The 11,791-nt window shown below is 44.2% G+C and overlaps 2 protein-coding genes across 3 annotated transcripts in view; one reads left to right on the top strand and one right to left on the bottom strand.

Moving 5' to 3' along the window:
* Positions 1-11,791, top strand: part of CDH23 (cadherin related 23) — a 390,425-nt gene that overhangs the window by 298,707 nt on the left and 79,927 nt on the right. The window lies entirely within an intron of this gene.
* Positions 1-11,791, bottom strand: part of VSIR (V-set immunoregulatory receptor) — a 35,103-nt gene that overhangs the window by 13,917 nt on the left and 9,395 nt on the right. For both annotated transcript variants that reach the window (XM_081329113.1, XM_081329114.1), the window contains exon 2: positions 1,472-1,933. In XM_081329113.1, the coding sequence (XP_081185239.1) occupies positions 1,472-1,933 (462 nt within the window). The remainder of the gene's footprint in view (positions 1-1,471; positions 1,934-11,791) is intronic.

Raw genomic sequence — 11,791 nt, 5'->3', positions numbered from 1 at the left:
ATCAGGATGTCTGGAATGCAACACGGTTCTTAATCTGCTAAATCATTATTGCTAGTACAGCTGAGGATATCAGGCCTCAGATCTGACACTTGTCCCAGACGTCTTCAAATATTAAGTTCTAGGGGGGAAAAACTGAATTTAATTCTAGACAAACCTGTTAGGGCATTCCCCACTTCCTGAAACACAGTTCAAAGATACGTACACCAGAGGACTGTGCTACAAACCATGTAAATTGATCTGTTCCTTTTAATAGCATGCATTACGTTATTATTTTAACTTTACGAATGCAAAGATTGCAAATAGTAATTATCAATCTCCTTCAAAAAGAAAAAAGGCCCGAGGGAGAGATACAACCAAAACTAAGAAAGAAATACACCTTCTCCCAAAGTAGATGGAATAGAATAATCCGACTTAAATCGAACTGATTTAAAGGAATGTAAAATAATGACAGGTGATTTTGTGCTATTTTTCTAAAGCATCCGATTCCATTTTTAAAATTCAATTTTTCTTTAGATCGTACTCAGCTTGGTTACTGACCATGATAATATAATAAACTTCCCTTAACTGGTCAGGAAAATTTGATAATAGCAACAAGTATCTGTAGCTCGGGTGTAGGATGAGGGTGAAGGTTCATTCTCTGAGCTTGTGGGTTGGTTTTCCATCATTTCATTATTAGGCTAGGTAACACCTTCAGCAGAGTTTAGGGGGTGTCATTGTCAGTGTTCTTCTGTTTAGAAGGGCTTTGTGTGGTCAGTAGGTCTTGTGAAGGTGAGATCACGTCAGGTGAGGGTCCCATCAGGTCAGGGTTTTGTGATGGGTCTAGCTTGATAGAAAAACGTTCAGAAACCAGCCCACAAGTTTGGAGAACAAGCCTTCACCCTCAAATTTGACAATCATAATTTATAGAAAAATGCATTCCTCCTTTGCTACATTTTCGGTACTACTTCTTCACTACTCAAAAAGAAATGTACATTTCATTTTTGAAAGGTGCATGTTGAATAAAGGTGACTAAAGTGACTTCATAATGTCATAATGGTATATAAATTTAATAAATACATAAATCAAAACATAAAGGGGCTATTTGATTTGATATTTTTCAGCTCAATTCTCATCAGAAAATAGGATGTGGATCATAATTTCAAGCAACCAGATGCATATACTCCATTAAGTTGTAGCATCAAGTTCCAGATCAAGGGAAAAATGTTTCTCAGTTCGATGCGGCAACTTTTCAATAACTCTAAGAAAGGGAAATTATTTTCATTATTTCAAAACCTGTTTTTAGACAGGAAGGAAAAAAAAAGCTTTCCCCTATAACTCCGTCTTAAGCATTTCCCCCCCCCCCCCCTATTTTTACTGCCTTCCTGGAATTTCATCAAGACCAATTCATCTTGCATTATGGACATTCCTAGGAGAATGTGAGAAATACAGACCCTTAATTTTAACTATATCAGATTTAGGCGCAGTGTTCTACCTTTCTGTATACGAAGTTCCACGGAGCCGTAAGTATGCTGCAGGATACGCGGCTTGTTGTTTTCTCTCTTAGTCTCTATTACATAACAACAGTAGTATCCTCTGTCCTGTAGAGTAAGATTGGCTATAGTGACATGGAAAGTGCCATGATGATTGGAAAAGAATTCCAATCCATGATGGTTGACTTGATGACCTTGAGCACGTTTCTCAGCGGTGACATTCATATGAGGTTGTTTATGTTGCTTCTCAGTTTCATGATGAAGCTCCTTAGCAGTGATGTTGCGGATATGCTTTCCTTGGGAACAGCTATGGTCATCTTTGTTGCTGAAGTACCAAACACTGGAGAGTAAATCATGGTGATTGATGAGAGCCCCACTGATTTTACAAGTCAAAGTGAGATTTTGACCTTCAGGACACACATAGAGTGAATAAGGGGTAATGATTTCAAAAGTTGCAGAATGTACTGTGTAGAGAAGAAAGCAGAATGTCATATACCAAATAATGCAATACTGTTCAAGTAAATGTAACTTCATTCTAAGCTTCTGTTTTGAGTGAAATTATAACTTCACTGAAATCCTACTTTCTGTGCTCTTAATATTTTATTTTAGCTTAATCATAGCCGTTTTGGGGGGGAGGCAGTCAGTTTTTTTAAAAAAAATAACAAAACCAATAAGGAAAATAATTAAATTAGCATAAGCTCCAATTCAGTGTAGGCAATCAGGTATGAACAAAAAGGAAGAGAAGTATCAAGAGGAGCATATTGTTAATTCAAACAAAATATTCTGGGCAGGATTTACCACTTCCACTTGAAGAAATGCTGAATATGTAACTATATATTTCAAAATTGCCTTCTTGTACATCTGTGCATGTTTTCTTCCTTTTTTCCCCTCTTTTGATATAAACCACCTACCAAATGCTGACTAAATACCATATGCTTACCTCATCACATGAGGCCACATTGCTAAAAAGCCTTCATTAATGCTGTACTAATTCAGTATATATATATATATATATATATATATATATATAATTTTATTTTAATTCCATTTATATCCCGTCCTTCTCCGAAGACTCAGGGCGGCTTACAAGCTTAGCAGTAGTACAGTATATGTACTAATTCAGTATATATATATATATATATATATATATATATATATATATATATATATATATATATATATATATATATATATATATATATATATATACATATACATATACATATACATATATATATATATATATATATATATACCGTATATACTTGAGTATAAGCCGACTCGAGTATAAGCCGAGACCCCCAATTTCACCCCCAAAAACTGGAAAAAGTTGTTGACTCCAGTATAAGCCGATCCGCCGTTCTGCAAGCCTCTGCCGCCAGCAGAGGCTCGATCCGCCATTTTGCAAGCCTGAATACACAGGAATACCCTGTGTGGCCGCGGCTCTCGGGGAAGCCCTGGCTGTCCGCTTCCTCGCTCCACGCTGCCATTCGGGGCCCGCGCGTTCCCCGGGCAAATCGCGGCGCCCAGCAGGCGAGGAAACACGCCCGCTCCAGTCGCCCCCCCTTCCCTCAGGAGACGCGAAGCAAGTGACCGCCCGGAGCTTACCGAGGACTTGCTTCGGTGCTTCCAGGATCGCGCGCACCTCTCCCAAGCCGCCGCCGTCCGGAGACCTCCCCAAACGTCGGCAGGTCTCCGGACCTCTGCGCCCTGCCTGCCTGCTTCTTTCCGCAGCGGAAAGAAGCAGGCAGGCAGGGCGCGGAGGAACGGAGACCCGGCGACGTTTGGGGAGGTTTGGGCGCCTCCCCAAACCTCCCCAAACGTCGCCGGGTCTCCGTTCCTCTGTGCCCTGCCTGCCTGCTTCTTTCCACAGCGGAAAGAAGCAGGCAGGCAGGGCGCGGAGGAACGGAGACCTGCCGACGTTTGGGGAGGTTTGGGCGCCTCCCCAAACCTCCCCGAACGTCGCCGGGTCTCCGTTCCTCTGCGCCCTGCCTGCCTGCTTCTTTCCACAGCGGAAAGAAGCAGGCAGGCAGGGCGCGGAGGAACGGAGACCCGGCGACGTTTGGGGAGGTTTGGGGAGGCGCCCAAACCTCCCCAAACGTCGGCAGGTCTCCGTTCCTCCGCGCCCTGCCTGCCTGCTTCTTTCCGCAGCGGAAAGAAGCAGGCAGGCAGGGCGCGGAGGTCCGGAGACCTGCCGACGTTTGGGGAGGTTTGGGGAGGTGCGCGCGCACCTCCCCAAACCTCCCCAAACTTCGGCAGGTCTCCGGACGGCGGTGGCTTGGGAGAGGTCCGCGCGATCCCGGAAGCACCAAAGCCTCGGCTGCGCACAAGTCCTCGGTAAGTTTTTTTGTTGACTGGAGTATAAGCCGAAGTGGAATTTTTCAGCCCAAAAAGTGGGCTGAAAAATTCGGCTTATACTCAAGTATATACGGTATATATATATATATATATATATATATATATACATATATAGTGAGGGACGCGGTGGCTCAGTGGGTTAGGACGCTGAGCTTGTCGATCAGAAGGTCGGCAGTTCGGCGGGTCGAATCCCGAGTGCCGCGTAGCAGAGTGAGCGCCTGTTACTCGTCCCAGCTTCTGCCAACCTAGCAGTTCGAAAGCACGTAAAAATGCAAGTAGAAAAATAGGGACCACTATGGTGGGAAGGTAACAGCGTTCCGTGCACCTTTGGCGTCTAGTCATGCCGGCCACATGACCACGGAGACGTCCTCGGACAAGCGCTGGCTCTTCGGCTTTGAAACGGAGATGAGCACCGGCCCCTAGAGTCGGAAACGACTAGCACACATGTGCGGGGGAACCTTTACCTTTACATATATATATATATATATATATATATATATATATATATATATATATATATATATATATATATATATATATATATATATGCAAATTATTCAAATTGCTAATAAAGAATTTGGGCTTTTTTTCTCATAGAACGCTCAGAACGGAGTTCCGGCACCTTTTTTGGATGGAACCTTGTAGGGTAGGCAAGGCAGGTTGTATGACATGTGTGAGTTCCGGCACCTTTTTCTTTTACAAAAAAAGCACTGTGTATATATATATATATATATATATATATATATATATATATATATATATATATATATATATATGGATCCTTGGTTTTTCGGGTTTTTCCCCGCGTAGAACTAAAGGTGTAGGCGCAACGTTTCGACGGAATCCCATCCGTCATCATCAGGCTGGTGGCTTTAGCTTCCTTCTTCTGGGAGAAGCATGTGGCTGTTTGTTCCTCTCTTTTAAACTGCCAGAGGGGGTGTGTTCTGTGGAGGTGTGCTCTGATTGGGTAGGGGACCAAGTGTGTTCTGATTGGGTGGGAGTGTGTTTTGAATGGTGGGTGTGTTCTGATTGGGTGGGGGGGTGTTCTGAGTGGATGGGCTGGTCTCAGCTGCCAGCTCCAGACCTGAGCTGGTGAGTTGTGCTGCCTTTGTTCGGCTTCGTGTTTGTGGTGGTGCCATGTTTTTATAGTGGGTGTCAGTTTGCTTATTGTGTGGTTTGGAGGGGTTTAAAGTGGCTGATGTTGCAGCTGTAGTTAGGTTTCTGTTTTGTGGTTGTGCCTCGTTATCATTGTGGGTTCGGATTTGCTTTTTGAATGGTTGTGTGGTGGTGATGTCATGTGATGTTATCATGAGTTTGGGTCTGGTATCATTCTTGGTGGTTGGGCCTCGTCTGTCAATCAAGGCGGGTTTCCAAATGGCTGGTAGGCGAGAGGTATCATCTCGTTTATTCATGCTGTGGGGGCGTTTTTCTATCTCAATGGCTTCTCTGATTATTCTGTTGTTAAAATGTTCAATTTTGGCGATAGTTTTGGTTTTTTTTAAAATCAATTTCATGTCCCGTGGCTTCAAAGTGTTGGACCAGGGATGAAGTTTGTTCTCCCTTTCTGAGTGAGTTTTTGTGCTCTTCAATGCGTGCACTTATTCTTCTGTTGGTCTGTCCGATGTATGTGGTGGGGCAGGTGGTGCATGGGATTTCGTATAGGATGCGTTTGATGGCTGCAGAGTTGGAGTAGAATTTCAATCATTTCATCTTACCTCTACGGGGAGGAAATCTACCAGCTAACCAAGACCTACGAAAAACTCGAAGTACGAAGAGCTTCCATTCTGTGTGACCTCACATTCCTACGCAACTGCCGAGATCAAAATTTAATCCCCACATCCTTCCAATTGAAATTCCACTCCAACTCTGCAGCCATCAAACGCATCCTGATAAGAACTGAACTGGCCCTAATCAGAAATGAACTCCACACAAAAAGATTCCTCCTGGACCGAATCAACAGAGACCTCCTCACACTTCACCTCAAACTCAGCAATAAGATCCACCCCACACTTTGGGACAAATTCAAACAAATCGCCGTCTGGAGAGCTGAAACAGAGACTGCCTACAAAACAGACACACACACCAATAAACTCCGAAGACTAAAGGAACGCCAGAAACAAACCCCTCCTCTCCCACAGCAACACATGAAACAAACTGTGTACAACATCTCAGATAGGATTCTCACCAAAGCCGAAACCAACGTCCTGTCTAAAGGATTTAATTTTGCAGTCGCCCCCAAACACATTCCCACGGAAACCATTATATGCGGAGTCGAATCCAGCCTGACCAAAATTAACCCTGATGACGCCAACAAAATCAGACTCGAAGTTACCAACATCCTCTGCACCAGCAAACCACCCAAAAGCAACTTACCCAAAGAGGAACAGACAGCACTACTTAACCTAAAAAATGACACCAGCATAATCATTCTGCCAGCAGACAAAGGCAACGCCACGGTGGTAATGAACTCATCTGACTACCATACCAAATTATCCAACCTACTCCGAGACTCCACATACAAACTCCTCAAGACAGATCCCACCACCTACCTGGAAAAAACCACAAAATCAAAAATAAAAGCCACCCCCATCAGTGAAGAGATCCAGAAAACAATCATTCCCAGAGAAAAATCATCCAGATGTCCTAAGCTCTATGGTCTGCCCAAGATACACAAAGAAGGAACCCCACTCAGACCCATAGTCAACTCCATAGGCTCACCTCTACAAAATCTAGCCAAATTTCTTGCCAAACAACTACAGCCTTATGCAAATTCCATCACCTCACACGTACAAAACTCATTCCAATTCATAGAGATCATAAGTAAACTAAACTTACAGCCCTGTGACCTACTTGTGAGCTTCGATGTTGTATCCCTCTTCACTCAAGTGCCAATCAAAGAAGCCTTGACAGCTATCCTAAATAAATACAACCCCCCAAAACACATCCTAGATCTGACCAACCACTGCCTATCTAACACATACTTCATCTACAATGGACAAAGATACAAACAAATGGAAGGAGCACCCATGGGATCACCCCTCTCACCTGTCATCGCAAACCTCTACATGGAACACTTTGAAACCCTCGCTCTAGAAAAATCCAACCACAAACCCAAACTCTGGCTCAGATACGTAGATGACACCTTCGTAATCTGGCCACACGGCAAAGAAAAACTGGATGACTTCCTCATACACCTCAATAGCCTACACCCCAAAATACAATTCACCATGGAAACAGAAGCTAACAATCAACTTCCCTTCCTTGATGTCTTAGTCTACAAGAAATCCAACGGCTCCCTAGGACACACTATCTACCATAAAAAAACACACACAAACCGCTATCTGAACGCACTCTCACACCACCACCCAGCACAGATCAACTCCGTAGCCAAGACACTCATCTCCAGAACAAAACACCTAGCTGACGAACAACACCTAAAAACCGAACTACACACTCTCACTAATGTACTAACAGCCAATGGATTCCAAAGAAACACGATTACCAACTTAATCCGAAGAGAGACACCCACAAAAACCCAAGACAGAGAACAAGAAAATGGCAAAGCCCTCATCCCATACTTAAAAGGGACCACAGACAGAATCAGCAAGGTCCTCCAAAAACACAACATCAAAACAGCATTCTACACAGACAGAAAAATATCCACCATCCTAAGAAACCCCAAGGACATAATTGGGTTAGAAAACCAAGGAGTATACGAAATCCCATGCACCACCTGCCCCACCACATACATCGGACAGACCAACAGAAGAATAAGTGCACGCATTGAAGAGCACAAAAACTCACTCAGAAAGGGAGAACAAACTTCATCCCTGGTCCAACACTTTGAAGCCACGGGACATGAAATTGATTTTAAAAAAACCAAAACTATCGCCAAAATTGAACATTTTAACAACAGAATAATCAGAGAAGCCATTGAGATAGAAAAACGCCCCCACAGCATGAATAAACGAGATGATACCTCTCGCCTACCAGCCATTTGGAAACCCGCCTTGATTGACAGACGAGGCCCAACCACCAAGAATGATACCAGACCCAAACTCATGATAACATCACATGACATCACCACCACACAACCATTCAAAAAGCAAATCCGAACCCACAATGATAACGAGGCACAACCACAAAACAGAAACCTAACTACAGCTGCAACATCAGCCACTTTAAACCCCTCCAAACCACACAATAAGCAAACTGACACCCACTATAAAAACATGGCACCACCACAAACACGAAGCCGAACAAAGGCAGCACAACTCACCAGCTCAGGTCTGGAGCTGGCAGCTGAGACCAGCCCATCCACTCAGAACACCCCCCCCACCCAATCAGAACACACCCACCATTCAAAACACACTCCCACCCAATCAGAACACACTTGGTCCCCTACCCAATCAGAGCACACCTCCACAGAACACACCCCCTCTGGCAGTTTAAAAGAGAGGAACAAACAGCCACATGCTTCTCCCAGAAGAAGGAAGCTAAAGCCACCAGCCTGATGATGACGGATGGGATTCCGTCGAAACGTTGCGCCTACACCTTTAGTTCTATGCGGGGAAAAACCCGAAAAACCAAGGATCCACATACAGGCACCCGCGAAAACCTCAGAAAACATATATATATATATATATATATATATCCCCTTCATGGATTACTGCCTTGTCGTGGCGAAGGGGCTTGCGTAATTCAATGAAGCTATGAGCTATGCCGTGCAGGGCCACCCAAGACGGAAAGGTCATAGCAGAGAGTTCTGACAAAACGTGATCCACTGGAGAAGGAAATGGCAAACCACTCCAGTATCTTTGCCATGAAAACCCTATGGACAGTACCAAAAGGCAAAACGATATGACGCTGGAAGATGAGCCCCTCAGGTCGGAAGGCGTCCAATATGCTACTGGGGAAGAGCAGAGGGCTAGTACTAGTAGCGCCAGAAAGAATGAAGCGACTGGGCCAAAGCCGAAAGGACGCTCAGCTGTGGATATGTCTGGTGGTGAAAGGAAAGTCCGATGCTGTAAAGATTTTTTGTCCATAGGAACCTGGAATGTAAGATCCATGAATCAAGGAAAGCTGGACGTGGTCAAACAAGAGATGACAAGACTAAACATTGACATCTTAGGTATCAGCGAACTAAAATGGACAGGAATGGGTGAATTTAATTCAGATGACCATCAGGTATACTACTGCGGGCAAGAATCCCTCAGAAGAAATGGAGTAGCCTTCATAGTCAATAAAAAAATAGGAAAAGCAATACTGGGATACAATCCTCAAAATGACAGAATGATCTCAGTTCGAATCCAAGGCAAACCATTCAATATCACAGTAGTCCAAGTCTATGCCCCAACCACCAGTGCTGAAGTGGATGAAATTGACCAGATCTGTGAAGCCCTACAGCACCTTATAGAACTAACACCAAAAAATGATGTCCTTATCATCATGGGGGATTGGAACGCTAAAGTAGGAAGCCAAAAGATAACTGGAATAACAGGCAAGTTTGGCCTTGGAGTACAAAATGAAGCAGGGCACAGGCTGATAGAATTTTGTCAAGAGAATACGATGGTCATAGCAAACACTCTTTTCCAACAACCCAAGAGACGGCTTTACACATGGACATCACCAGACGGTCAACACAGAAATCAGATTGACTATATGCTCTGCAACCAAAGATGGAGAAGCTCTATACAGTCAGTAAAAACAAGACCAGGAGCTGACTGTGGCTCAGACCATGAGCTTCTTGTTGCAAAGTTTAGGCTTAAATTAAAGAAAGTAGGGAAAAGCGCTAGGCCAGTCAGGTATGAATTAAATCATATCCCTGTTGAATATACAGTAGAGGTGACAAATAGATTTAAGGAATTAGATCTGATAGACAGAGTGCCTGAAGAACTATGGACAGAGGTTCGCAACATTGTACAACAGGTAGCAACCAAAACCATCCCAAAGAAAAAGAAATGCAAGAAAGCAAAATGGCTGTCTGAGGAAGCTTTGCAAATAGCTGAGGAAAGGAGGGAAGCGAAAGGCAAGGGAGAAAAAGAAAGATATGCCCAATTAAATGCAGAATTCCAAAGAATAGCTAGAAGAGATAAGAATGCCTTCTTAAATGAACAATGCAAAGAAATAGAAGAAAACAATAGAATAGGGAGGACCAGAGATCTTTTCAAGAAAATTGGAGAGATGAAAGGAACGTTTCATGCAAAAATGGGCATGATAAAGGACCAAAATGGCAGGGACCTAACAGAGGCAGAAGAGATTAAGAAGAGGTGGCAAAATTACACAGAAGAACTATACAAGAATGAGCTTAACGTCCCCAGTGGCCACAGGATTGGAAAAGATCAGTTTACATTCCAATTCCAAAGAAAGGCAGTGCCAAAGAATGTTCAAACTATCGCACCATTGCACTCATTTCTCATGCTAGTAAAGTTATGCTTAAAATCCTACAAGCTAGACTCCAGCAGTATGTGGATCGAGAACTGCCAGAAGTACAGGCAGGATTTCAAAGAGGCAAAGGAACTAGAGATCAAATTGCTAACATACGCTGGATCATGGAGAAAGCTAGAGAGTTCCAGAAAAACATCTACTTCTGCTTCATTGACTATGCTAAAGCCTTTGATTGTGTGGATCATAACAAACTGTGGCAAGTCCTTAAAGAGATGGGCATACCAGACCATCTTATTTGTCTCTTGAGAAATCTATATGCGGGCCAAGAAGCAACAGTGAGAACTGGACACGGAACCACTGATTGGTTCAAAATTGGGAAAGGAGTCTGGCAAGGCTGTATACTGTCGCCTTGCCTATTTAACTTATATGCAGAGCACATCATGAGAAAGGCAGGGCTAGATGAATCAAACTTTGGAATTAAGATTGCCGGAAGAAACATCAACAACCTAAGATATGCAGATGATACCACTCTAATGGCAGAAAGTGAAGAAGAACTAAAGAGCCTCTTGTTGCGGGTGAAGAAGGAGAGTGCAAAACTTGGGTTGAAACTAAACATTAAGAAAACCAAGATCATGGCATCTGGCCCTCTCAATTCCTGGCAAATAGATGGGGAAGAAATGGAGGTAGTGACAGATTTTATTTTCCTGGGCTCCAAGATCACTGCAGATGGGGACTGTAGCCAAGAAATTAAAAGACGCTTGCTCCTTGGGAGCTGTTCTGTACCAGCCTGCTACCGGCCTTGCAGAAAGGCAACCCCTGTACAAACGGCAGAGGCTGGAAAGCGTCTGAGGCTGGAAAACGTCTGCCAAGTTTATTACACAAACAAACAACAAAACATGAAACAAGATACCGGAGCTTTGATCCTCAAACGGAGCGGTTGCTTTCAGCAACCAGTCCTTCCCCAAACACTCCCTTTATTAGAGTTCAGGGCGTGGCCTCCCTGTGCCTCCTCCCGATAAGTCCCACAGCCTTTCTCTGCTTGCTCCTGCTTGACTGCCTCCTGCGTCGGGCGTCCTTGAACAGGGCCAGCTGTGGGTCATCATCATCCGCACTGTCGGGCTCGCGCAGCTGAGTCTCCACCAAGTAAGAGGGCCCTGGCTGGGGGCTCTGCGAAGCCTCCAAGCCATCATCAGCAAGTTCGTCTTCAACACCCTCCTCCTCCCCCTCGTCTGAGTCATCCGAGTCATCCGACCCGGCTGCCGGACCCACAGGCTGACCCTGAATCACAACAGGAGGAAAGCCATGGCAAATCTAGACAGCACACTAAAAAGCAGAGACATCACCCTGTCAACAAAAGTGCGTATAGTCAAGGCTATGGTCTTCCCAGTTGCAATGTATGGCAGTGAAAGCTGGACCATAAGAAAGGCTGAGCGCCAAAGAATTGAAGCCTTTGAACTATGGTGCTGGAGAAGACTCCTGCGAGTTCCTTGGACTGCAAGGCGATCAAACCGGTCAGTCCTAGAGGAGATCAACCCTGACTGCTCTTTAGAAGGCCAGATCCTGAAGCTAAAACTCAA

Source organism: Vipera berus (assembly GCF_964194415.1).
Source record: "Vipera berus genome assembly, chromosome: 5".
Classification (NCBI taxonomy): Eukaryota; Metazoa; Chordata; class Lepidosauria; order Squamata; family Viperidae; genus Vipera; species Vipera berus.
This window is presented reverse-complemented; position numbering and strand designations above follow the sequence as displayed.